Below are 26983 nucleotides of genomic sequence, written 5' to 3'. Positions count from 1 at the left end.
CAGAGCAGGGGAAGGGAGCAGGAGGTTGGGAGCATCTTGGGGAAAGGGGAAGGAGGATGAGCATCTGATGTGTCTGGAAGCAGCTGGTAGGGCCCAGGGGCTGCTGTTGTCACCGCTGCAGACATGTGCAGCATTTTTGAGTGTGAACAAGCTGGAGAGCAGGGCACTGCCACACAAGGAGGCTCCCGGCCAACCTCCGGCACCAACGGTGTTACAGCTCAGTTCCCGCAGCACGGCCCCCATGTGCATACACTCACAGTTGTGTTTGAAATGGTCTGAAAAGGGGGGGTTGGCTGCTGCTGCCTATCCCCCTCCCACCCAGCGCCCCTCTGTGCCCTTTCCCCTGCTGCTCCTTGCCACCTGCCCCCTTGCAAGCCAGGGGGATGCAGAGTTGGGACCCTCCACACTGCCCTCCCTGAGGAGCCCCTTCACCGTGAGGACAGCATGAGGCAGGCAGAGCCCTGCCACAGGCTTAATGGCCGGCAGTGACTCCCCTTCTCGCAGCAAGGACTTGCCTCTGGACCCCGGTGCTGACGCCGCAGTGTGCATCTGCCGCAGCCCTTCTCCCCCAGCCCAGCCACCACCTCTCCCAGGGACATCCAGGCTCCACATCATTTCAGCGTGCATATTTATCGCTTTCCCCCCACAAGACATGTATTTGAATTTACTTTTGGTAAACATAACCACAGGAGATGTGAATATGTGCCGGGGAAGCATAAATAACTCCACACAGATAGACACACACACACAGACAGCAAACACAGACACGGTTCACCAAGGGAAACCAAGAAGTGCAGAGCACGCCCTGAGGCTGCCACCAGTCCCAATGGCTTTGCTCTCATCCACCAAGCCAAGAGGATTTCTCCTGCTCTTGCTTTGCAGCAGCTGGTGGGAGAATAAAGCTGGGGAAGAGGAGTCTAAAGTTGCAAATATCCCATGAAAGCATCATGGCAAGTCCTGGCTCTGCAGTTTCCTGCAATCACCTCCAAGGAATGGTTCCAGTTGTAGGAAATTGCAAGTCTTTCACAGTGTGAAAGGGTGGAGGGGCATGGGGACCACCATGAGGGAGGAGCAGCAGGTCATCTTGCAATGTCCCAATTGCAGCCAGCCGATAAACCTTCATGTGGGAACATCGGGGCTAGATGCTCCATCTGGGTCCTCTTCTGCCCTCTCTAAGGTGCTGATTCTTCTTTAGCTGAGAATAATCTTCAACGGGACATCATGCGAACAAACTCTGCAACCAACAAGAAAAGACAGCCCTGAAGCAGAAGGCATCCATGGTCCCCAACCCAGCTCTCGTTCCCTGGAGATAGCATGCAGCCAGGGTGAAACCGAGAGTCCAGATGCTGCCAGCAGGTCTGTGGGCTTTAATCCTTGCATTAGATGTGGTGATATGATCCCACTAGCAGGTCAATTTATTGCCTCGACTCCTTCCCAGCCAGTGTACAGTCTTGTTTGCACAAGCAACTCCTTGTGAGACACTACGGCAAGTGTTGTCTCCCTTCACTGTAACTTCAGGAATTTATAGTCTTGGGAACACAGTATGATTTCTTAGTAAGCTTGCCACTTCACAGAGACTCCAGTGTGGGAAAGCACTAGTGTTTTGTTAGGTACCAGCATTTTTGTAGAGAAGTTTACTTGGATGGACTTCTTGTTTTTAAATATACAGGTTAACTGTAAGGATACCCTGGATCTATTTCTTCACCACGCTGCAGCTTGTGAAGTCAATTACAATTGTTCAAATTGAGTGTAAATGCCATCAAATGTAAGTGTGTTTTCATTCTGCACTTGAATTGCTGAGGAACTAATAACTCTGCAAAGAGGAGGGCAGTGGAAATTACCCCCTTGACTTCTCCTTTTCCATTGATGGAGCTGTCCTTTGACAACTGAAGCAGTAACTCACAGAGAAAATGATACTGGGATAGCATTTCAAGTATTTTAGCTGTCTAACATAATTTAGTTGTGGGAAATAAGGAGAGCTACTGTCATGTAATCAGCCGGTGCATTAGAACAACTGCAGCTACCAGATACTTTCTAGGGAGACACTTCCAGTTTTTTAGCATTTTCAAAGCCCTCAGAAGCTTCAGTAATCCTGAGGACTGAGACTCCTTGTCATGTAGGAGACCCAGGAATGCCTCTGAGCCAAAAAAATAATGTCAATTTTATTTTAATTCTGTAATTCCTATGCTTCACCCTCACTGCAAAGGGACATCTGGATTTGCACTAGGAAAACAAGCAGCCTGCCATGCTGTCACACCTTCCAGCTCTTATATCCGCTTAGCTGTCTGATATCAACTGCTTCTCTTGCCAGAAACCCTGAGCTCTATTAATATTGCTCCTGCCATGGCTAATGGCTAGGATAGTAGCCTAACCACTCTTTCTTTTCCAAGTCCTTCTGGCATGAAAAGTGGGAGAAGAAATGAATTATCTCTAGGATTTAACATGACACCTCTAGATCAGGTATCTGCAGTCCTAGTGAGCACATCTGGCACATGACCATCTTCTGGCATAAAGGCACAGAAACAAATTCTCTATAAACCCAGATAGCAAGGTGAGCCAGAGGAAATGGAAGGTGCAACGAGTTCTCCAAACCAATCCAGCCACCTCACAGCTCTTGCAATAGATTTAACAGAAAGGAAAATGCCCCATAAAAAGAAGGCTGGCACAGCATGTATGCACCAGAATCTGCTTCTCTGTGACAGGGCATATCTCTTACCATGCCAGCGTTACGGAGACCCAACTGAAAATGAGATGCAGCAAGAGTTGATACACAAATGAACACTTCAGCTGAGGAACTTCCTGTGTGGGCCAATGTTCTCCATTTTCCTCAACTGACTAGGAAAAAAAAATCTCGTTTGATTTTTTCTCCATACTTCAGATACCTGGGCCCTGAGCATGCAAATCTTCCCTTCCGCTTCCGCCTCTGAGCTGAAACTCTGGCTCACACCAGAGCAGATGCACAGAAGCGTTCATCCCTTCTCACCTTCAAAATCAACACGCCCATCTCCATTCAGATCCACATCCCGGATGATCTCTTCAATATCCCGATGGCCCACCTGCTGCCCTAGAAGCTTCTTCATGGCTTCTCGCAGCTCACTGGTGCTGATCTCCCCATCACCATTGGTGTCAAACTGCAAGTACATGAAAAATACCAGCAGGGGAAAGACAGTTAACGGAAATGGATCTTGCTCTGGGTTGGATTTTGTACTGTCCTGCTCCTGAGCGCCCTATTTTTCCTGCATTCCTTTTGTGTCCCTCCTTTTCCTCCTTTGCATGCCTTTTGGATCCAGTCTGTCTTTTCTCCTCAGAAACCCCTCGTAACTGCTGTGTCTGCACCAGCTTTCCTCTTCCTTGCCTCAAGGGTTCCCTTATCTTAGTGACTTTCTCTTAGTGACTCTCTCCCTTGTTTCATGCCTGGCTTGGCTCTTTCTCTGTCTTCCACTGTGCTGCTCTCTCTTCCTCCTCTTCTCTTCCCCAGTGGATCTTCTCTCCTTCCTGTCTCCTGTTGCTCACCTCTCTGGGGGGCACGCGGTAGGGAGCACTCACCTCTCTGAAGGCATCGCGGAGCTCTTTTACACCAATCATGTCTGCAGTTTCTGCTAGCAGCTTTGGTCCCATCAGCTCAACAAAATCTTCAAAATCCACATGGCCACCCACTTGGGACAAGATGAAAGATTGTGTGTAAGAACTCCATATATTAGCCAAGCCCAGCACTCACTTTGCACTTCTGTGTGCCCCAGAGAGGGCTTGGTTCTCCAGGATGCGAAACACAGAAGGTGCAGGACAGTGGAAGGAAAAGCAGAGGAAGTTTTACACTGTCTTTGTGTTTTCTGGATTGTGGGCTAGGCGGAATGAGCCCAAGCTATTCCATCCTCGGCTGCCATGGACTGTCACATCCTTATGGCATCACGTACTAGGTATTAGAGGCTTGATCATACTACTGCTTATACAACCCCCTGCTACACCTGTGCCAAAGGGTACGGCAAGGGCACAGCATGATGTTCCTGCATGGCCTGGGCAGTGCCCTGCAGCAGTGATGGAGTCTTGCTTCATTAGCAGTAGCTAACGTATGTCCAACTGTTTATTCATCGTATTAGTCCTTTTTCTTGTTTGTCCACTATCTGAAAGCTGGCAGTAACACTAAAATTCCTAAGCACTTGTGTGCCAGGGTTATCAGCTGCTTTTGTGTGTGACTGGTTGCGTATGTCACAACTGTTTTCCTTCCCTTGACCAAGTAACTTGTCCTTTTTACATCATCATGTGTCAGAAATAACATGCACTAAATATCCTTTTTCCCACCTGGCTGAGGGTAATACCTGCACTGCCACAGACAAGAGGTGACAAAAAACGATGGTGAAAGACAAGGGGCACAAACACAGCTACAGTGAATCAGACGTGTTTGTCACATTTTTCCATGACTCCAGCAGATGCCCCCATCTGACACTGCCAGCACAGCCTGCCTGCAGCCCATCCCCAGGCACACAGCAGATCCACAAACAACCACCGCAGAGTGAACAGCCCATCCATCACCCATCTGACCAAAGCATCTCCATCTTCCCAGGCTCTTTCTTCAGTCTGACACCATCTGACAACAGCTTCAATATGACAAGACTCACAACCTGTGCACTGATGTCTAACCTGCCCACATCAAGGGCAGTTTTATACTTTATAGACAGCATAAGCACGAAGGACAACCCTTCCACTCACTGTTCCCATACAGCACAGTCCACACAGTCCCTTTGATAAGCAAGAAACAAAGGCATCAACTTCTAGGGACCACAAACAAACAGGAGAGATGATAGGGAGTGAAAATGAGAACCAAAAGAAGAGGGGGAAAAATCCAAAGGAAAAGAGACAGCAGGAGACTGAGAGAGACTAAGACAATGATGCAGGGCACAGCAGCAACAGGGAGGTACAGTTAGGTGGATATTACTCACGGTTCATGTTGATCTGCTGGGAGAGCTCTATTAGCTCCATCTCAGTAGGCATGTAGCCCATGGTTCGCATGCAGTTCCCCAGGTCCCTGCAGTTAATAAACCCATCCTTGTCTTTATCAAACTCCTTAAAGGCTTCTCTTAATTCTGTGGGAGTGAATCCAAAAAGAACAATATAGTCAGTGACAGCTTGAAATACCTTTTCCAAGAAACCTCCCCAGAATCAGCAGCACTTTATGAGGCCAGACTCCCTAAGATACTCCGTATTTTCTCTGCACATCTCCCTGCAAAGAGGCAATGACTGGAGCAATGTTAAGCAGCACTGCTGACCCATTCCTTACAGGAAAGCTTGCTTGGACTGATCATTGCTAAACTGCCTTCCCTAAAGAAACTGAAACTAGTAAGTTTTCCCAATTTTTACCCCTGCACTATATTATATAGCCCTCACTGTAGGGATTAGCAGGTAAAGCAGCCTCCCTGGAGCCATGCTATTGTACCATGTTCTACAACACTTTCTGTGGTAGCTGGGGTGGACAGCAGTTCCCTGACAGCCAATATCCCATTACTTTACTTATCCTCCCACCCTGAAGAAGCTGGAATGGATGCAAATTCCTTCACAGTCAGCACTCTTGCAATTTTACATATCATTTCCTTTGCTGGGGTTTCCAGGAATTATTCCAGTAATCATCCCCCTTGATTTGCCCCAAATTATTTTAGCCCAGGGGGGCCAACCTGGAAGGGCCAGCCAGTAGGTTTTCACTGGGCAGGGAGAAAGGGGACACAGAAGGAGCGACAAATTTTACCTTCAATTTCTTCTGGACGCAGCTCTCTATCCTGCAAAAAGAGAACATACTATGTTAAAGCCGTTTGCTTGCCACAAACATAGCTTCAGAATAGTACTTGTTGGTGCAAACAGTTCTGGGACAAGCCAGAAAGTGAGAGAAGAAACAAGAAGGTGATGACATGTTTAATACCATCTACCTATCAAGGCTTCCCAGGTCTCCTCCCCAACACTAGGGGTGTGAGCCTGCACCCTCTTCTGTGGAAGCCCCTCTCCCTCTCATCTGCTGGACAGGGGGATGACGGGCGCTCCCCCAAAATAGAAGAGACCTGGGCCGGCACAGCAACACGTGTGGCCTCCCTGCCTGATGGTACTATGAGCACCTTCATGAAGCTCCTACATCATTCCCCAGCACCAAGTCCTGGAGCAGAGACTGTCCCTGCAGCAGGTACGATCTCCTCTGGAGCTCTGACTGTATCTCCTACCGCAGCTCCCGCTGCCACAGCCAGATCAAAACAGCTGGAAGCAGTCCCTGTAACCAGCAGGTCTATACCATCGTCTGCTTGGATCACTGCTTGATCCCTGTCCTTCTGGCAGGACAGCGAGAGCCACGAGCTCTCTTGCAGCCAACGTCCCAGTGCCTTCTCCTACAGTCAGTCCCCACAAAAAGGTAGGAACTTCCCCCTTCCCCCCAGCCTCAACTCTGTATACAAGCATTTTGAAACCAGGCACAAAGGCAGACACACATACACATCATCAAGGTCATCTACAAACAAAACAGGACAAGGATTCACCATGTTCAGGAAACACTGCAACTTCAAACATCCAATCTGAATTTCTTGGAAGAAGGGGGAGGCTACAAAAGAGTACAGGAAAATTCCAACACTGCACCAGGAAGAAGAGATGAGCATGGAAATGCACTGCTTTCTGGTTTAAATGCCCTTTCTAATTCCTCTCATGGCTCCCAGGCAAATCCAAAACATCTGAGAATTTAGAAACACAGAAACGCGATCTCTTTTGTCGTCTCGCTCTCGGCTTTTCCCCTCAACTGTGGGGAGTTTCTCCTTGCCTTCCAGGTGTCCTCCAGCCTCACCACACGTCCCTGGAGACGCTGCCCTTGATCAGTTTGAGAAGGATGATCCTTTGCTATTTAACCACAGGCTCCTCTGGAAACTCTAATGTCAGCTGCTCAGAGGGCACAGCAAACTAGGACACACACTGGTTTACGTCTGTGCGAAAGTGGGCTGTGCCAGAGAAATGACCAGCTTGCCACTCATAACCTTCCCAGAGGCATCTCTGTGCTGGATGGAACTGTCGGAGCGCGCTGGCTCTGCCATTTCATCCTTCACAGACCTGGTATTTTCAAACATGTCATCCCATTTGTTCTGCTTTCATCAACACCAAGCAATAAAACAATTCAAACTCCTTAGACCGGATGCAGGAGGCATTATTGCCCCCCCGCCGTGGATAAAATAGTGGATGAAAACCACCCATGATCAGTACCAACACCGTCTGCACCTCCTTCCAGAGTTCGCGAACATGAATCCCTGGTACGGCACACCCTGCTGTGTGCCGACTGCCGGCTCGGCGCGGCAGCAGGGGTATGAGGCATGATTACCAGCGCCACGGTGCAAAGGGTGCCCTGACTCACCCGTGGTAACTGCTGTCTTGTGAGTGCGGCTGAGGTAGGACCCAGGCCTTCCGCCAGTGAGCTGTCACAAGACCATCCTCCTCCTCACTCACTGAAGACCATGTTGCAACTGACATGACTGACACATGTCAGAAATGGGGGCTTCAGCACCGGCTCTAATTTTGCACACCAAGGCATTTGCATTTGCAGGGCTCTGAGCATATCTTTGCACATGCAGATTCTACCACCAGAGAGCCACAGACTGCGAATGCAAAAGGAGGGGGAGGGTTTACGTCCCTCCAAAAATCTGACTCAAGCGATAACTAACGTCATGAAGAGGTTTTCTGTTTTAAATTTGAAAGAAGATCCCCTAAAATGATAAAGGAGGAAAATAGCTTGGGAAGAAATGGATTGATTCACCCTAAAGCTTTTGGAGAACATACGGAAAGAATAAAAAAACTGTTCAGAGAGTTCAGATCCTAGATACGAGCAGAGGTGATCCTCAGAGAGTCCATTATACGTAATGGTCTTACCCTCATTTATTTCTGTTCTATGCACAATAAATCCTGTTGGTCTAGAGTCAGTAAAAGTAAAGCTGTTTATCAGATGCACTTATTCTACATCAGGGTAGTTACAGACATCACTAGTCCTATTGTGGAAACTTCCTGTGGTACTGTGAGTTTCCAGGGCCTAGACAGAAGGGATACCTCTCCAGCTGTGAGCCTTCAGTAGGGAGCTGGACCGATCTCCTGTGTTGGGTAGCTCTGTGCATGTGTGCTTGTGCGAGAATATTACGTTTTGTGTTTTAGTGAACTGGCCCAAGGAATATGTCATCACTTAGTGGCTGAAGGTTAGGAAGAACAAAAGCTATTTGATCAATACCGACAAATAGTGACTCTTTTTTGGGTTGTTGGTTGAAGAAGAGGTTTCAGAGATGAAGAACTAGCTGTCTCCTGCAGCTGTAGATAACCATATTAACGCACGAGTAAGACAGAGATTTCTTACAGAGGCAAGAAAGCTCTGACTCCCAGGTTGGGGTGAGCTTTGTTTCACCAGAAGAACACGGAACTGGGTGAATATCTGACAATGCACATGTTCACTCCTGCATATCCATAAAAAGTGTGTCAATAATATGTTTGCGTATGTCTTTAAATTCATGTTAAAGTAGGAATCAAATGTTTACATGCAAAAATATGTTTTACTTCTTGTAAAGATACAATACTGGGGTGCGTATTTCTGTATACATTTGAATATACATACAAACACGTATTTTTATTTTTTGTATATAAACGCATACATTAGATGCAAATGAACACACAGTTACAAAGAGGTGTGACTAGGGATGGATGCACGTAGTTTTGCTATTTATCTGTGTGTGTACACGTAATAGCATTTGGTAGTCTGGCACTATTTGCAGATATGAGGACAGGCTGATGTTCTTTGGTTTATTTGGCCGGGATTGCTGCAGTGTCGGGCTGTGTATGATAGTGTATGAGAGATTTGGGTATCTGTGAGGAGGCAGATGCATGCTTACTTATGCTGATACTAGTGTGCTCACTGTGAGCTGATAGGAACAGTATCAAACATGGACATCTCTGTGGGACAGCTTGTCCTCAACATGGATGCCCTGATTTGCATTTAAGTGGCTATTTAGGCTCAAATGCTAATTTGAGCCTCTGGGAATGAGATGTGGATGTCTTGCTGGAATAACAGCTTTGAACACTGGACTTCTCCTGAGTCCATATAATTATGTCAGTCCTGAAGTCCTAAGTCCTTCTCCTGAGTCCATATGATTATGCCTACTTGAGTGTAGGCTTGGATCTATCTTCCATAGATGCATTTTTAGAATCCTCCTTCCTTGGTGTTTATGCACGGGGATATCTCTGCACATCCTTCGGGTTAGACATTTGCCTGTGATTGTATTTGCACTTGGAGCTGGAGCCGGGATGCTCGAGACCCAGGGCTGGGGGTTACAGAGCTCCACGCAGACGGAGCATGCGGGCAGCTCTGCACCCCCGGCTCGCGTCCACGTGGCTTTGTGCGTGTCTCGCCCGGCTGGGCGTAACTTACGTACAGGCTGCCTGTTTTCTGCGAAGCCCTTCCTCAGGAAGATGCATGCTGGCCCCAGCAGGTTGTGCATGACGGCGCAGTTCTGGGCCAGCACCATGAGCGGACCCTGGTACTCGCAAGCCGACGGCCCCTCTTCGCTCGTCTGGACAGCCTTATAGCACGTCTTCTCCTCATGGCGGATCTTCCCAGCCAGCCAGCAGCAAGCAAACAACACAACAGAGGATGTTACCTCCCCGTCTCGCCCAGCCGTTCCTCTGAAGTTTTACTGAACCACCTCGCGGAGACATTATTGCTAAATTTCCTTCATCTGGTCCACGCTGCGTCCCCCCCACCAGTCTATTAGGATTTGTACAGAAGCAGTAAGTCCAGGAGTTCACTTTCAAAAGCTGATAGAAGTACAACCAAGCAGGAGAATATCGCTTTGAAACGACATCAAACTCTCAGCACTGCTCACTTCTACCCAGACACAGCCCAAAGGGCCACGCTCCCACTATCAGCCCCGGAGTTAACGATCCCTCGAATGGGCTGCAAAGGACGAGCACACCCCAACCTAACAGTACATGTGCCAGCCTGTGCCCAGGGCGAAGCTGCGGGCAGAGCCGCGCTGGCCAGGGCATCCCCAGGAGACCAGGCAGAGCCTGCACAAAGACCCTGCCTTAGGCTCCGCGTTACATTTCAGCAACACAGCAGCACACGCTTTATAGTATATTAGAAGGCCGTTTATAGCATCAGGTGGCTCTGCCAACTGCAGGCTCACACTCCCTGTGCCACTTCTAATTAGTTACATCCTCAGGGTCTCAGGCAGTTATGCACTGGCCTCTTCTAATCACTGACAGTCCCAAAGTGGAGATCAGGCACGGGCACAACATTTTTGTCTGTTTGCATTTGCACATTTTCCTAAGTGCACACGTCCTGCTAAGCTAGGGCTCCAGAACAGAATCCAGCACTGGATTTTATAAGGAGGCACTGCTTTCCTTTTATAGAAATGCATTTCCCTGGCTCTGCAAGAAAACTCTTATCCTGATATTCCCATGCAGCTATAAAAAGCCAGCACAACCCACAGGACCCTTGGTTTTATAGAATAAACTTTAATCATACATCAGATTCCTGTTCAGGAATGATTCTACTTTTACAGCCGGTGTTCCCAGGGGTGATCAGAGAAGCTCCGTCAATTGTCATTGTCTCTATTAACCCTTTCCTTGAAGCCTGAGGTGCTTTTTCAGGCTAAAAGACCAGATACACACACACGCCTCATTCACACTTGTCCGAGTCTATTGTATCGACTTGCTGTGTCTGCCATGTGCTATTACATTGCACACATGGTTTGTAGTTCGCATTTTTGTACACAGTCTTACACCAATCTGCTCATATATAATGTCACGTGAATATCAAGCATCAAAACAAAAACAACTCAAAAAGCAAGCCATGGAGAAAGAAAATGATGAAGCAGAAAAGCATTTTCGTTGCAGTCATGGATGAGGAAGAAATCTGTCTCTGATTAAATCTGACACATAGGACACTTGTCCTTAAAAACCTGAAAGATGAGCATCCGTCCACAAGTGGCATATTACTAGCTCAGCTAAATGTCAAGGCATCTGTGTTGAACTGCACAGCTTCGTGATATCAATGCAGTATCTTTTCAAAATTATCAGCTTTATTTCCTGGCACATTTTTCAGTTTAATATACCAAATAATATGAATCACTTAAAATAGCCCACATTGGTTCTGTGTTTAATTCCAGTGAAGCCACGTGAAAGATCGAAGGCTCCACAGCCCCTAATCCTTGTTTGCTGAGCCTTCCAGTCAACAGAGTTTACTACCACGCCACAGAGCAGTACCACAGAATGGTCATCCCATTATTTTCCTGTGCGGATAGAGATTGCCAGTTTGATGGAACAGTTGCCAAGAGCCACCAAGGATCCTGACCAGACAACCCAACGCAGTGCCAGGACGACGAGGCGCACATCTTAGCAAGACCCCGACAGGGGATCCCTGCCCTGCTCTGCCGCCGCAGGCAGGATTTATGGCATTTGATGTTCCCTCTGCCAGCAGCCCCCCAGATTTCTCCTGCAAGTATCCCCACAAGTTCCCTCCACTATGTTCCTCCTACATCCTGGCAGAGCCAGAGAGGGAGCTGTGATATGGGTACGGGTCAGCCGCCTGTTATAGGGGAAACGGCAGCGTGCACGACAAGGAAAATGCAGGACAGGACTGGGGAGGTCAGGCTTTCCCTGCCCCTTCCCGAACAAAGGACCACTACCCTTCCTGGCTGAGTCTGGCGCTTGGCTGTGTCAGACCAGCAGATTGTGGAGAAGGAAGAGACTGGGCTGATTTAGAGATGGCTGTAGTGATGGTGAAGGGTGGCAAAGCAAGGGACCTGGATGCCAAAGCTTTCCCTTTCTGCACAGCAGAAGCACAACAGGATTCACCTCATTTTCCTGCCTGTGTGTCAGAGGGACCGTGCGGAGCGGCAAGCCCAGAGGGGCCTCTCCGTCCCTACTGCAGTGCCTCTCAGAGGGAAAGGCAGCCAGGCTGGTCGTGGGATCAGCGGGGGGAAAGTGAAGCTGCCAACAACAGACGTTGTGGAGACAAAGCCTGAGCAATGCCACCAAAACAGGCAAGGTACCCCCGTGTCAGCCAGTCCCAGACCAAGCCAGCCGGCGCCTGGGAGTGATTCCCAAATTTCAGGTTGAAATCATGTATTCAAGAGATCAGCCTGTCACCCAAGAGCAGCTTTCACACACATTGTCAACAGTCCCAAACAGCCAAGTGAAGTTGCGCAATGTTAAGGCTGATCTGCAAAGTCTCCACTATACTCATGCCTCTCCCGAAGGTCACCCTGACCTAGGGACTAGTCTCAGCACTGCCTAACTGCTTGGCGATTAATTCCCTCCTTGTGTATCCCAGCTCCCCCGCAGCAGCACTGTGCCATTACTGGCTTTGTTTACAGCAGCCGAGATAACAAGCAAACTGTGTTTCTACACAGAAGAGGCAAATCTCCGGCCAGAAGAAACTCCCTGCTAGGGAGGTCCTCTCCCCAACAGCTCCCTCCCAGAGGAGCTTTCCCGGGTGGCAAGCTCTGCTGGGTGGAGCGTCCTGATGGCCGTGGCATTTCACTGTCGGCAAGGTCTCCACAGAGGTAGCTCCTCATTGCAATACTTTGGATGCTTAGCATAACTTTTTCATTTACGAGGAGTGAATGACATAGCTTTTGCTGAGTTAGATTTGCAGCAATGCTAAGCGAGAACCATGCGGCTGACAGGTACACAGTGCTGCAAGACCTTCCTCAATCAAACAAGGAATGTTTCTGGGGCACGTCATTTCCATTTCAATCTAGTCCCTAACAGCAGAATCGTTCCTGAATCTAATTCATCCTGGGATCACTGCAAAAACTCAGCACAGAGCAGACCGCGGGCTGAAGCCTAACAGATACACATGGCAGCTCGCAGATGAAGTCCAGCTGGGCCCAAGCATGTAGACACATGGGCCGTGCTGACATGCGACATGATGGACGAAAACGCAGCTAGGGCCCAGTGCATCCACTCACAAACAGAGGCATGGACAAACAGATCACAGAGAAAAACATGCTTCTGTACCCAAACACATACCAACAAAACTAGATGTATGCATACGCAAGGGTGGACATACATAAAAATCACATGCATGTCTACATACAGACTTCCGTGAGGACATCCACTAGCAGGTATACACACACGCAGCGCCATAGAGGCAGGCATACCCGTGTGACGCACACAAATTCCCCCCCATACACTCACAACAAACATTGCGCGCCTGCTCACACACCTCAGGATGTGTTCGTAGGGACATAAAGGGCTAAGGACACACATATACTTCAGATGGGCTCATTAGGTATGCGTATTAGGTGTGCACACACCAACAGCAATACGTACAGATACGCGCCCATTCACATGTACGTGAATCTATGTCCCCACAGAAATGACACACACGACTAGAGTCATGCAGGCACCTCTCAACTGAAGCACATGCACACACGCACAAACTCACACGTATACAGATACATTAAGATGCCCGTACAGAAGATGTGTGCCACCACACTGTGCACAACGACAAGCACAACCTTGCACGTACCCAGAGGACAGCTGTACACACACACACGGAGCAGGACGCACGCCTACTCATGTGCATGCGCACACACACGATTATTTACACACACGCTGTGGCACCCAGCATCCCAGGCTCTAACGGCTGCACTTGCATGAGCAGCTCTTACAAAAAAAGACTGGTGAAGAGAGCTGAACCCTTCTGTGTTTCTCCCACCTCCCGTTCCCATCTGCCCACGACGTCACCCATCCCAAGGAGCAGGGCTGGAAACGCACAACGCCCTCTGATTCAGGGAACGTACCTTTTTTGAGAGGTTTCTCAGTGGAGACTTCACACAGTTGCCCATAATATGTTGAGTCTGCCTTTCCGGTGGACTTGGTTATAAAGGAACTGAAGCAATTGATCCCATTAAAGGTATTCCTTGGGAGCAAAGCAAGAAAGGCAGTGCCAGGCAAATCCAAACAGCTACTGGCTGCTGGGGCTTCCCTCTTCAGGGAGCTTTTTCTCTCTCTGCCTCTCTCTCTCCGTGTTTTTAGTTTATGTTCACTTTCTTGAAGAGATGAAGCAGGAAGGAGAGGGAGGGGAGAGAAACAGACAGAAGAGAGGGAGAGAGAGGGAGAGAGAGAGTGAGAAGGGGAGAGAGAGGGAGGCGGATGTATAATCTACATCAGATTAATGTTCAAATCCCTCCCACCCCCCCAATCTGCAGGCAAGATTGTTTCACTCATGGGAGAGGGCTGATTCAGGGAGAATTAAAACAGAGAGGCACCGCAAGAAGTGATGTCAGTGATGAGTTCAGTGAATCCAGCTAGTTTGGGTCCACACAGCCTCTGAACATCGCATCCCTACCACCCCCCTTCCAACTCCTCTCGGCTTTTCAATCACCAGAGAGCTAGGCTGGCCAGAAAGCAATCCACTCAAGGGCTTGGAGCAGAGTCCAGAGCTCGTTTCGGAGCAGAAATGGACCATTTATCTGGGTGGGACCTGTTTCAGCTTATAAATACCAGCAGACCTAGAAGTCCCTCATTCTTTTCTTGCCACGGTGGAAGCAAGCCTGGAGGCACCGGTCCAGGGACCCTACCACACTCTCAACCCCAGGACAGTAATTTTTAACCACAAGGGAGAGATCTTGAGCCAGTCTTGCGGTAAAGTTTTTCCAGCTTCCTGCAAGTAGAAATCAACTGGTGGTTTACCTGCACAAGTTTGCCAAAGATGGGCTCACACCTGAACCCTAAATCTGAACAGCCCCAGGCTGAGTAATGTGAAGCAAAGAATTTGGACCACCAAAATGGATCCATCCATTTCATTTCCAAGAACCCAAGTCCTGGAATAAATAAGGGGCTCCTAAACCTAGAGCCAGCTCTGAACTCTGGACTTTAGGCCTATTGTGGTAACAGAATAATCTTTGAAAGAAAAGGGATGAGTCCCCAATACATTTTCCTCTGATCTCAGGCTGAGCATAAGAGCAATCAGTCTGAAAAGAGATTTTAATTGCATAAAAAACTCATCATCACACCCAGGCAACAGGATCTGAACAGGATAGTGAATGCAGCCTTAGCTATGAAGCCACCACAGCTGCAGTTCCACAGTGATAAGAAGCCATGGCATGAAGAGCTACCTCCTTTAAGAACTGTGAAGACCAAGATGACACTGATCCTACACCCTGTCTATGCAGCAGGCTGGTTGGACACTCAGGTGTTCAGCTGAACGATTTCACAACTTTCTTTGCGACTGTGGTTCCAGAAAAAAAAGGTTCTACAAAGACCTAACCCATGGGCTGAGCACTTGCACCACATGCTTTTTTGTGCAGGAGCCAAGGACTCACTTTCCTGGCAGCTCTAGGGCTGTAGGACAGAGAAGGATGAACTACCAATGTCACAACAAAGCAGGGTTTCTCTGCCTCCACCCTGATGGTGCTGTGGCAAATTAAGTATGATTGTAAGGTGAAGCAACAGTTGCTTTAGAGCTTAGAGGCTTCTTCCACCTGAGGAGATGAGTTTAGGAGTCCAACTATGACAAGAGTCAACAGCTCCTCCAGTTCCAGCCGCAGCCAGAAGTGCGTGGCCATGTGGGTTGGTGTTTCTTGCTCTTCCTTGTACCAACCACTGCCCAAGAGTGAAGGCAGTGGAACAGCCTCCTCTCAGATCCCCTCAATGCCTTCTTCACTGCATGGCCTGGGAAGGAGCTGCAAAAAGGCCCTCAGGCCCTCCAAAGCAAAAAGCTGCAGTAGCAGATATTGGAAGACAACCCTTGAACCCAGGGCAGACTGAGAGAGGGACAGAGGGGATGGGGAAGCTCTGACCTAGAAGACCTCCATAACAGAGGGAAGCGAAACTGTTCCTGAGCTGGGCCTGTCTCCTGCTGTCCCAGCTTGAGGACCCCTGACGCTGGAGAAATACCTGGGGGCTGTGCCAGCCCTGGGCCTCGCAGCGGTGGTCTTTGCAGGAGGATGCTGAAACTTCCAGCTCCCCTCAAGGCTGCCATCTTTAGCTCTGTCTCTCCTTCCCCTCTTAAAGCAGCTAACGGGAGGCTGATCTACCCTCGGCCAAAGTGCTGGTCGTTAATAATGTCCTCTGTCAGCTGGAGCCATTCCCCAGGCTCCTTGTTTATTGACAAAGTGCTTGTCTCCCTTGAGCAGAAGCTGCCACACAGCGAGCGAGGCGCCTGGGCTCCTTCCCGAGACAAACGACTCCAATTCCAGAGCAGAGAGGAGAGAGAATCGCCTCCCTGCTGCTAATGAATCTCCCCTTGACAGGCAGCGCGGAGGCCAGGAACGCCCTGCAATTGAGAAGTGCCCATCTCCCGCATCCCCCCGGAGAGAGGGAGCGGAGCAAGGGAGTCAGGCGTCTCCTGCCAGGAGAAGTCACCACAGCCCTCAGACTGCCACGGGACACCATTGGAAGATAGCCGTTGAGCGTGCCTTACAGAGCTCTAAAAGCCTCTCAGCAAAAGTTGAGATGGTCACCCTCTAAATATTAGCTTGTAACAGAGCGTTCGGAGCCAACCACCATGGCACGCTGCCGCGTTTGCCTGCGCTCCTGCTTTTCTTCCCTGCAGTTGCAGGCAGCTGTAGGAAAAGTGCAGGGCAGAGCGAGAGGACTGAGACCTGCTGCCAGGGTTGGCAGGGAGTTCACAATCCAAGAAGGGAAGAGGCGATGGGAGCCCACTTGCACCAGGTCTGCAGCACAGTCACAGCCCTTCGACTGCAAGAACTCTGGCAGAGCTGCAAGGGGCCCAAGAGATGCTATCGTAAACAACTTTCTTATCTCCTTATTTATCCTGAATCTCTTAAAAGCAATTGGGCAGCACATCACAATCTAGCAGACAGACCCTACTGACCTCTGAGGAGGAAAATCACTCTCTGCATTGGGATCTTGTTCCCATCACCCCCATCTGGGGTGCTTACAGTGGAAAGTGGAAAGTGGAGCTGGCAGAAAGGTCATTAGAAGATTAGGTTAGAAGGAACATATTTTCTCCCTTCCTCCAACTGAGGCTGCTGTAAGAGAACAGGATGCTGAGAATAAGTGTGTCAAAAACATTTGTGTGTAGGTGCTGATCTGTGGGTATGCCTATATCTGGGGTAGTCAGTATGCGTGTGGGAGAGCTGCACATGCATGTATACTGGTTTTCCCACACTGTTCTTTGTGGCAATCACACTGTTCTTTTAAGGTCTGGGGCTCTGTTGTAAACTTTCTAAAAATTGGTAGGAACTTTGAGAAATGTGGGTCTTGCCTATGTGCCCGCATCCCTTCCTCTCCCCCGAGGTCCAAGGTGGAGAGCAGAGACCTCGGTGGATGCGGTTTGGCACAGAGCGAGGCCTCAGCTCACGGGAAAGCAGCGCTTGGCACATTGACTGACCTGGGCACAGAGAGGGAGGAGGCTGGGTGACTTGGCATTGAACAGGGAGTGATTTAGGTGGCTTAATGTGTCTGCATTCTCTAAAAAACAGCAGTGCTGTGCTTCGGGCTGGCACCTTTGGCAGAAATGCTCATTCCTTAGGAAAATGTTGGATCCCACCATAGCTAATCACTTGGTAGCTGCCAGAAACTTTACCAGTGGCAGCAAATACCCAACAGCCACAACAGAAAGAACAGAAGTCAATCCAAAACTTGGGATTGCTTATCAGACTTGCCAAAAATCTCCAGTGAAAGTACGGATTTGTACAGGGAGACTGTTCAGATGCCAGGCCCGTTTCAGTGCACGGTCTTACACTTGTTGGAACATTATATCAGATGGTTGTTCTCAACACAACAGAAACACTGCAACGCGGCAATGTCAGTAGGTAGGGGGCTTAATCTCTGAGGGGAATATATAGTAAAGCAGGGAAAACTAATTCCTAGCATCTTTTCACTGAAGTCCATAGTTTTACCCAAGAGCCCATTGCATGCTTCGAAGATTTAGTATTTTAAAATACGCCACCTTATTTAACTTATCCAAACAGGGCACGAATTTTTGGTCTGTATTTTCTTATCACAGAGTGGAGAATGCACATATTGATTAGTAGCTTTCAAATCTGCTCCCAACCACCCTTTAGCTGGTGGCTATAGTTCTGTATTTTACAAGAAACAACCCAGTCTTGTTTACTGGATGACCCCAGATGAGCCTAAGCATTTGGAATTGTTAACATTCTCCCATTGCCAGTGCTGTCGAGGGCCTCATTTCAAAGCTCCCGACCGCTGGAACATGCCCTGGCACTCCGAACTTCTACAACTGGCTTCCCACTCTTGTTCTGCATCAGGCTCCCGAGTGCTTTTGCCGCACATCGAGTTGTGTCTTCCAACCTCGAATGGACCTCGGATGGTTCCATATTCCAGTCAGACAAGCACAGGTCCGTCTCAAGGGGAGGCACCAGCAGGTATTGGCGGATGCAGTCCAGACGATCCTCATCTGGGGGGAAGAATATTTCTGCAGAGAGTTTGGGAACTTTCTTTGCTGTCAGCTGTTCCAGGAAGAAAGTGTTGCTGACTCATGCTGTGCATAATATTCTCCTCCATTAGAGCAATTGGATCATATTCAATCACAAACAACAGAGAGGTTATTAAAAAGACCAAGGATATTTTCCGTCCCTCTCAAGGTAACAAAAGCCTGGACTGTCAACTTCTGTTTAGAACAGTTTTGACTGTAATTAGCTAGCTTTACTCTGCATTAGATGAAAAGAGATGGGAATGTGCCATCTCCTGACACCTTCCACGCAGATCTGGTCCACGTATTTTGCACTAGCCCAACTTCCAAGTCCCTGCACAGGAGATATGTAGGCCAGAGCACAATGTGTTGTGGATATTTTCTGCTTTCAAGATCATCAATGGGCTACAAAAAGACAAGTACAAGCTTGACAGCCCAGAAGCTGCTGTGACAATTTGCCGTGTATACGCAGTACAAAGATTGTTTAAAACAAACCTTACGTGGTCCCTTCCCTTTGCTCAGGAATATGAGAATTGTGAATCACTCTCTGTCTGTCTAGGACTACTGCAAAAGCAGCTAATTCTGCCCTGGCTCCCTCACCTCTTTCAAAGGGAAAGGGACAGGAGGTCAGCATTTGGCCGGCACACCGAGGTGCTACAGAAGGCATGGCTGATTAGTAGGTGAGCAGAGGTCTGGGAACCAATACTAACCAAATACTCCAAACCAACCCTGCAGCATTACATGAGATACGCCACTATAAAACTGAGGTCTGCCTCACTTCTATTTTGAGTAAGGATCTGACAGGACCTTTAGAGGGATCAAACTGCATATCCCAGTATGAGATCTCTGGCTATATCTCAATTCAGCTGGTCACAAACTACCTAAACCCTTTTTGCATTATTTCAGTAGAATGCAGCGGGGTTGCTGGCGGTTTTCTACTTCCTGCCTTCAACCGTTGTGACATGATGCCTCACAATGTTACACAGCTGCCTGTTTCCTTCCAAGAGCAGAGAATGTATTTCATCTGTGCGGGATGAAGCAATGCTATATATTCTTTCCAAAGACGGTTGCAAGGTGTGAAGTACTCTAGGGTAGGAATGGGTGGAAGAAATATTAGAATATTGCTAATGACTTCAAAAAGCCTGTGTGGCTTTTTGATAGATAGTGTGGAGTTCACGGTCTTGTGCTGGTGCAGAAAGCTACTAAAAAACTAAATATGACCATACAAGCTATGCTTGTCTTTATTTCTAAGCGGGGCATTTGATTGAAATTGGAGGATTACTCAAGTTCATGGGCATTGCTGTTGCTCTCTAAGGTCACAGGAATGTCAGAGGATTATTGAAAGGGAGCCCAAAGTTAGCTAGGCGTCTTTGACTGGATGCACACCATATAGCTGCTTGTTATTGGAAATCAATACCACTCATGGACTCATCAGGGAAAACCGGTTACTGAAGCTGCGATGCTACAAAGAACCACAGCTAATTCAGCTGACAAACCTGCAGCCCAGCCACTACATCTAAAGCTAAACTCTTCCTTGACACTTTGTTCAAACCCAATATTGCATGAAACAAAAATCAAGGTGGTATAGGTTGATGGAATGCACTGTGAACTAATTTAAATTATGATTAATTTATCTTTTGGGAGGAGAAAATCTTTCAATAATAAGCTGAATCTAACCAGAAGGTTTGTGTATTTCAGTGCATTAGATCATGCTGCTGTATATTTCATGAACGGAATATTTAATGAATGTTCTTTTAGCTTGGTTTTATTTTGATGTCTTTCCATATCCTTTTAAAAGATTTGTTTAAAAAGTAAATCACTGACACAGATTAATGTTTGCTGGCAGACCCACTGCAGGCAGGAAGCTTATCCATTGCCCCTCAGTGATTCTGTACATCTGGCTCCCATCCCTCAAGCTCTTTACAAGCAATAAATGTGATAAATCTTTCTCCAAGCTGAGCAAGGGGGGAGCAGAGTGGATGTGCTCTAGGGGAACAATGTTCTTCTGTGTCTGTCACATATAGACAACACGTGAGAGGTACCTTGGAAGGTACGGCGGGTGTCAGCAGGCGGGTGTCACGCGTACGCCAGTGGTTTTTAAGCGCAGGAATGCAAAGGCACGTACAGAGATGGTTGCATAGCCGCAGAGAAGACTTAGCAGAAGACTTAGCACAGGTAGGGGCTGTGCGTGTACAGAGAAGACGCGTATACAAAGGCTTTTTACATGCATGGACACGGGCTGCGCCAGCGTGCAGGGATGGAAGCAGGGAGGCCGTACGAGCCCCGCAGGTACCCGGACCCCTGCGAATACGCGCCCGGCGATCAGCGGGACGCCCGGACCGGCTCTCGCCCCGTCACGGAACCACGGGGCCCTCCCCGGGTCTGACACGCTCACCGGGCGGCCCGGGGGCCGGGCTGAGGCCAAGCCCGGCGGCAGGGGGAGGCCCGGGGCGCGCCGGTCCGTGCCGCACCGGGCCCGCCGGACGGGGAAGGGGCCGCGCGGAAGGAGCCGGCCCGGCCGCGCAGCGCCGCCCGCAGCAGGGGGCGCCTGGGGCCGCCCAGCGCGGCGGGACGCGCCGGGCCCGGGCCCGGGGCCGGGCCGCGGGCGGAGCCGCTGCTGCCCCGCTGTCCCGAGGGAGCCCCGCGGCAGGGAGGGGGGCGCACTGCCGCCGCAGCGCCGCTTCCCGGGCAGCGCCGCTTCCCGGGCACGGCTGCAGCTCGGGGCGTACCGCCGGCTGCAGGAGTGTCCCCTGCGGCCCCGGACACCCCTCCCTCTGCGCGCCCTTTGGGGACCCTTCTGGGCCGGAACAGGCTTCAGAGGTGCCGTAAAAAGCGGAGAAGAACCCGGGGGAGGACACGGTGTTTCCTCTGGTTGCCCCCCGCAACCTGTGCGCCCACGCTCCGTACCAGCGAGCTAAGACTACGTAATGGGATCAGCATCACTACGGCGGTGGGTCATTTTGAGCCAGAAGATGTGTTCACCCCGAATTACTGCGCCGATTTAACGTGGTAAGTGGGTAGCTGCTAGAGACCGTCCTCAGTGTGCCACGAGCCCTGACATGCCACTGCTTCACCTGCCTTGCAGCACCGTACAACACAGCACGCGAGCACCTGCAAACCCAGACCTTTCGCCTTCACCTTTGCCATCCCACAGCGTGACACACGAAAGTTTCCGTCGCTGGCGTCACCGCTCCAGCACAGCCCAAGGCGCTGCAGCCTGCCTCGCTAATACACGGGGGCAACTGAAAACGTCCATTACTGAGCCATGAACCACTCTCCCTCGGCCGGGCTGGCCAGGGCTCCCCAGCTCTCCGCTGGCAGAGCTCCAAGCGTGGTCCTGATGCAGCGATTGCTCTTGGGCAAAACTCCCATTAGAATCAGCTGAAGCCGAAGCCATTGGAGGGAACAAGGTCATCCTGCAGATGAGGAGACCAGAAGGGTGAGAGGCTGGAGAAGGCACTTTTTCCCTACCCGCTCTCGGCTGGTTTAGAGGAGTATGTTCTTGACATTCCTTCCCACACAGGCAGCCCAGGGACACATCCTGCCCCAAAACGGGGCCACTTCTGTCATCCCGGTTTGCTGTAAGCTGCATTAAGACCTGTTAAGGAGAACTAAAGCCCATGAGTAAAGGAAGATGGAGCAGGACAAGAAAAGGAAAATTATACAGGAAATGCAGAAAGATTCCTTCCCTATTTTAATGGTAATGTGGATGCTGACATTAAAGCAGGAATAGGAGACGGTGCAGATAGGAGAGGCTTTTAACTCCCTGTATAAATAGAAATACAAAAACCCTTTTGGCCACAGTGCTAACAGCAGAAGCCTGTAAATATTTAATGATCCCCTACGGCACTGTTTGACCCCTCTGATCCCCATGCTACCAGAGGCAATTGACAGAAAACTGTTGGGGAATCACTTCACTGAAAAATTTAACAGTCAGGCAGGGTGTGAAAGCTAAACGGCTCTGAAAATGGTCAGGTCTCACATGGCAGGATCACTCGCAAATTAATATTGCATAGCAAAGGCCCCGAAAAAGCTTTTCTTAAAGGTGCCAGCTAGGCCAATGCTGTGGCACAGGAGCAATGAAGCAAGGAGAACTGGCGGGATTCTATGCCGCAGTACCCGTACAGCGCTGTGCCGCAAGCCCAGTGCCACTAAACTGTTGCATCGCGGTCCCTGCTGCCACCGCACTGCTGTCCCAGTCTCTGTGCTGCTGTTGCTACTGTTGTCACATTAATAAACTCTGTCCTGCCGCCAGGCTGCCACCTCACCGCCATCCCGGCTGCCGAGGGAATCGCTGCTCCTCTGCTGTTATGGACCTGTGACTGCTTGATACTGCACTGTTGCTAAACTGTGTCCTGTAGCCACCCTATAGGTGCCATAGGACCGTCATGCTATACTGCTCTGCAGGGGTGACAGCATGCTCCTTTTTGCTCCATGGCACTCCTTTACCACTTGGACACTCCAACACTATCCTGCTACCAGGCCAAAATTTTATGAAACGCCCCCCCCATGCTCCCTTTTCTCACCACTTTCCCACTTTGCTGTGTTACCACACGTGCATCTCTTGCCAACTACACCCGTGAGTCACTGCACTGCACTCGCACTGCGCTGAGCTACCGCTGCTGCAGGGCCACTTCAGAACACTGCTGCCCCACGATCACAGCGTAGTATAACCAGCCCGTACTCACACTGCACTTCTGTCACCATGTCAGTCTGTGGCGTTGCCCTCGTGCGAACTCCCAGCCGTGCTTCCAGAACGGCGGCATGGTGGTAACATCTCACTCGCTGCCTTCTGGTACAACAGGATGGCGCTGTCAGATCGGCACAGCCCTTTGGTTATATCACACCAGAAGTAATCACTGCTGTATAGAATAGCTCCCATCTGGAATATTGTATTACTACATCATTAGACTGCTAAACTCTTCTGTCAGGCTACAACACTACACAATTATCCCACTCGTGCACTGCCAAACTCCTACCGCATGGCACCAGTATCACATCTCTGTTCTGCCACAGGATTGCGTTACCACACCACCGCGTTGTCAGTGCTGTGTTCTCCAGGCACTCGGTGCTGTGCGGCACTGCATCTAACCTGGTATAAACTCCACAGCAGAGTGCTCTTCTGCAGCTGCCTCGCCGATGCAGTGTGCAAACGTGTCATTAGACCAAGATGACATCCTAGCTTATACTAATACATCATTACACTATCCTACATTTGTTAATTCCTGTACCACTCAATTACAAAATGGTAAAATGCCTTAAAAGAATGTTATTGCTTTATCCTATTAGAACATCACTGCACCAGTATAGCATGAGCCTAATTAATAAAATATCACTGCATCCTATATCCTGGGAGTATCTTAGCATTCTCCTGGAGTACACACCCACAGTGCACTATATTGCTGTGCTGGTTATATAAACACGGCACTTCTGCCTTCACTCCGTCTTTTTTTCTGCACAGCTACAAATCTGTCTCCCTCAGACACAGCCCTGTAGTCCTGGGCTGCTCCTTTTTGCTGTTACTGCAATAACGACATCCTCCGTGAAGTCATCCTCTGCAATCTTTTCTGCGTATCTGATTGTACCACTGTAGTGTCCGCATCTGCGACCACATCACTGCACCACCATGGAACAACAGGGTGATGTGCCACATCTGTAGAGCTGGGACAAGATATACTGGTGCCGCTGGACCACAGCGCTCTCCTGCTGCAGATATGCATCACTGCGCTCCTCTCCTATGTACTGCAAAATTACTGTTTTAACTGTTTCACAGTGGGCTGGAGAGAAGTTCTTGTATTAAATAAATTGTCTGCTGAGCTGTTGCTCTCTTCTAATTACAATGTGGAGCAGACTTGCGTTACAGCACCTGCAGCCTTATACTGCAATCCTGGACACTTCTGTACCCGTGACCCTGCCTCAGCCAAGGCTGCAACTTGGGCTCCTGCAGGTTTAAGTTCTTGCCTTTCTCAAAACATTACCCACATTTTTACACAATGCTTAGCATTTGTTTCTTCACTCACAGAAACAAAATTTCCATCATTCAGTTCCATGACAGAATTTCCACAGTTCTCATCCTTGGGCCTTTATTCATCCCAGGATTTTGATATCACTACAAAAAATTCTTCACATCGCTCTTCCTGTAACCAGCTCGTTGCGTATCCCACATTATAGTTCCCCTTCTTGTATCCACAAATCCCTGTACAGCCCACTCCTAAAAGCCAGTCCTAAAATCTCCACTAGATGGTCGTTCTCTCATAGTTACTTCAAACAAAGCAAGTGAAATGAATACAGAGAGAAATGGGAATAAATAATATTATGCCCTAAAAGAAAGATGTTGGTGTTTGTTTATAAGCACTGGTGCAATGTACCCAGTGAAAGGACAAAAACTAGAATGGTGTCTGTCTCTTTTCTGTAAGGGGCATTGTTCAACACTGCAATTAAATTTTGCTAAGTTTATGGCTTTCAGAAGTGCCTTATGGCATTAGAATGCAAGCAGCACAGCAGGTAAAATAAAGATGCCATTCAGGTAAGGATTGAGTTCAAAACCTTTCCGTGAATGGGAGCCCTGGCATGGATTTGTTTGTATTTCTGACACTTCGGGGACACACAGCTCCATAGACTTAAAATCTGTTCTCAGACACGTCTTCACTTTCCTCAAAACTACAGGGACAGCACAAGTCAGAGCCGAGTCCACAGATTTCAAAGCCTGGTGCTGGAATACTGCTTTTTGTAACCTGGTTGAGTACCAAGCCGCTCACCAGGCCCCTCCTTATTGCTAGTACAAAATTTTAATCTAGACTTCTGGTACACCATTGGTACAGGGAGGGTAATACTCGTTCTGAGTTAAACACAACCGTAACATTCGTAAATAACAGACTGTCAGTGAGGGTGCAGAATTGTGGAGGAGAACAGATGTGGTTTGATTTTTCTCTGGAGAAGTCAAGATGAACAGAAGTAGATAACACTTCCTGACATCAAGTTAAACAGATACAGGCATATCACCCACTTCCACCCAGTTACAAAAAATCTTCTCATTCTCTCCATAATCTTAATTTGAATGGGCACCCTGCAAAGCCTCCCAAACCCGCTTTAAAAAAAAAAAAGACGCAACAACAACGAACCCCACAAATCATAATTCTGGTTTAATCGATCACTTCCAGGGCTGGAACTTAGCCACCCAGGCTACTGGCTTATACCTATAATTGTGCTTTGGGGAGATTGCAGTTACATTAATCTTCCTGGAGATTACATCTCCCAGTAACATCCCTAAATGGCTCTAAAAGAAAATTTCGAGCCAGTCTCTACCTCTGCCTTTTCATTTTTAGAGGGTAGCCCTGTTGGGTAATTTCACTACCAGAAGCAGCTAAAAGCGACAGCTTTGTACTGAAAGAGCTTCCAAACACCGAAAGCATCTGTTCCATCCTAACATAGTGACTGGGAAGGCTTCGGAACTGGGTCAGGATTTTTTTTGTCGTCCTCCCCACTACCTTCGCCTGACAGCTTCTGCCATCAGAAATGATTCATATGCTGATTGTACAGAAATGAACCATAAGGAGATGTAAACAAATACAGCAAAGCAAGGCGGGCAGCCAGAGAGATGCAATCTAATAAGTAAACACATTTTAAAAATCCGCTTCTCCGACTCTCACCCTCAGCGGGCAGAGCCACAACTTCCCCCGGCGACAGGGAAGGCACCGGCGCGTCCCCCGCCAGCACCACCGAGGGCGCCCGCGGCAGCGCCCGGCGGGGCGGGCGGGCGGCCGGGGGGTGCGGGCGGCCCCGACCCGCGCCCCCTCCCCGGCGCGGAGCCCTCCCGGGTGCCGGCCCCGCAGCCGCCCGGCCGAGCTCGGCAGGGGCGGCCAGGAAGCTGTGCGTCTGCAGCTGCGGGCGGCGCCGGGGGCTCCGGGGCGAGGAGCCGGCGGCCGGTGAGCGGGCAGCGGGCGGGGGCGGGCAGGAGAGCGAGCGGCGCTTTGCCCTTACCTGGCCGAAGACCGAGCTGAGCATGGGGTGCAGCTGGTGGAAAAGCGGGTCCGCTTCCACCGACCGATCGCTGCCGCTGGACTTGGTGGAGTACTTGCTGCTGGATTTGGACAGAGGGGAAGCGCCTTCCGAGAGCTTCAGGGACTCTCTGCTGGACCTCTGCCCGTGACCGAAGAAAAAGTCCTCCTCTGCCTCCTCCCTGTCCCTGTCTGAGAGCTGGTGCTGGTCCTGGGGGTGGCCGTGGCTGGCGTGCGGCGGCAGGTGCTGGCGGTGCCTGGGCGCCCGCGCCGGTTCCCTGCCGCTGCCTCTCCTTGGACCTCCTTCCGCCGGCTGCGGCTGGCTCTCCCCCCGTCCATGTGACAGCCTCCCCGCGCCCCTCGCTCCGTCCTCCCGGGCGCCCGGGCGGCAGAGCGGCCTGCGGGCGCTGGGCTCCCCGGGGAGCGGCTCCCGGCCCTGCTCCCTCCCCGCCGGCCCGCCTTGTCCTCTGCCGTCCCGGGCGCGGCTGTCGCGGGGCTGGGGCTGGGCGCCCGCCGCCCTCCGGCTCCCCGCCGCCCTCAGCAGCGAAGTGCGGGACTCGCTCTTCGCCATGGAGGAGCCGCTCAT

General features: G+C 49.9%; 1 protein-coding gene across 3 annotated transcripts; it reads right to left on the bottom strand.

Moving 5' to 3' along the window:
• Positions 1 to 614: 614 nt before the first annotated feature.
• Positions 615 to 26983, bottom strand: CABP1 (calcium binding protein 1). Of its 3 annotated transcripts, XM_075167334.1 has the most exons (7): positions 13800 to 14039; positions 9420 to 9596; positions 5738 to 5768; positions 4938 to 5081; positions 3547 to 3656; positions 2984 to 3131; positions 615 to 1234 (listed from the first exon to the last, which is right to left on the bottom strand). In XM_075167334.1, the coding sequence occupies exons 1-7, from the start codon at positions 13842 to 13844 to the stop codon at positions 1209 to 1211; spliced, it is 681 nt and encodes a 226-aa protein (XP_075023435.1). In that variant the 5' UTR covers positions 13845 to 14039; the 3' UTR covers positions 615 to 1208. The 3 variants fall into 3 exon arrangements, with proteins under 3 accessions (XP_075023435.1, XP_075023434.1, XP_075023436.1); XM_075167333.1 differs by lacking the exons at positions 9420 to 9596; positions 13800 to 14039 and adding an exon at positions 26381 to 26983; XM_075167335.1 differs by lacking the exon at positions 9420 to 9596.

The sequence above is a fragment of the Calonectris borealis genome, chromosome 18, assembly GCF_964195595.1.
Source record: "Calonectris borealis chromosome 18, bCalBor7.hap1.2, whole genome shotgun sequence".
Taxonomy (NCBI): Eukaryota; Metazoa; Chordata; class Aves; order Procellariiformes; family Procellariidae; genus Calonectris; species Calonectris borealis.
This window is presented reverse-complemented; position numbering and strand designations above follow the sequence as displayed.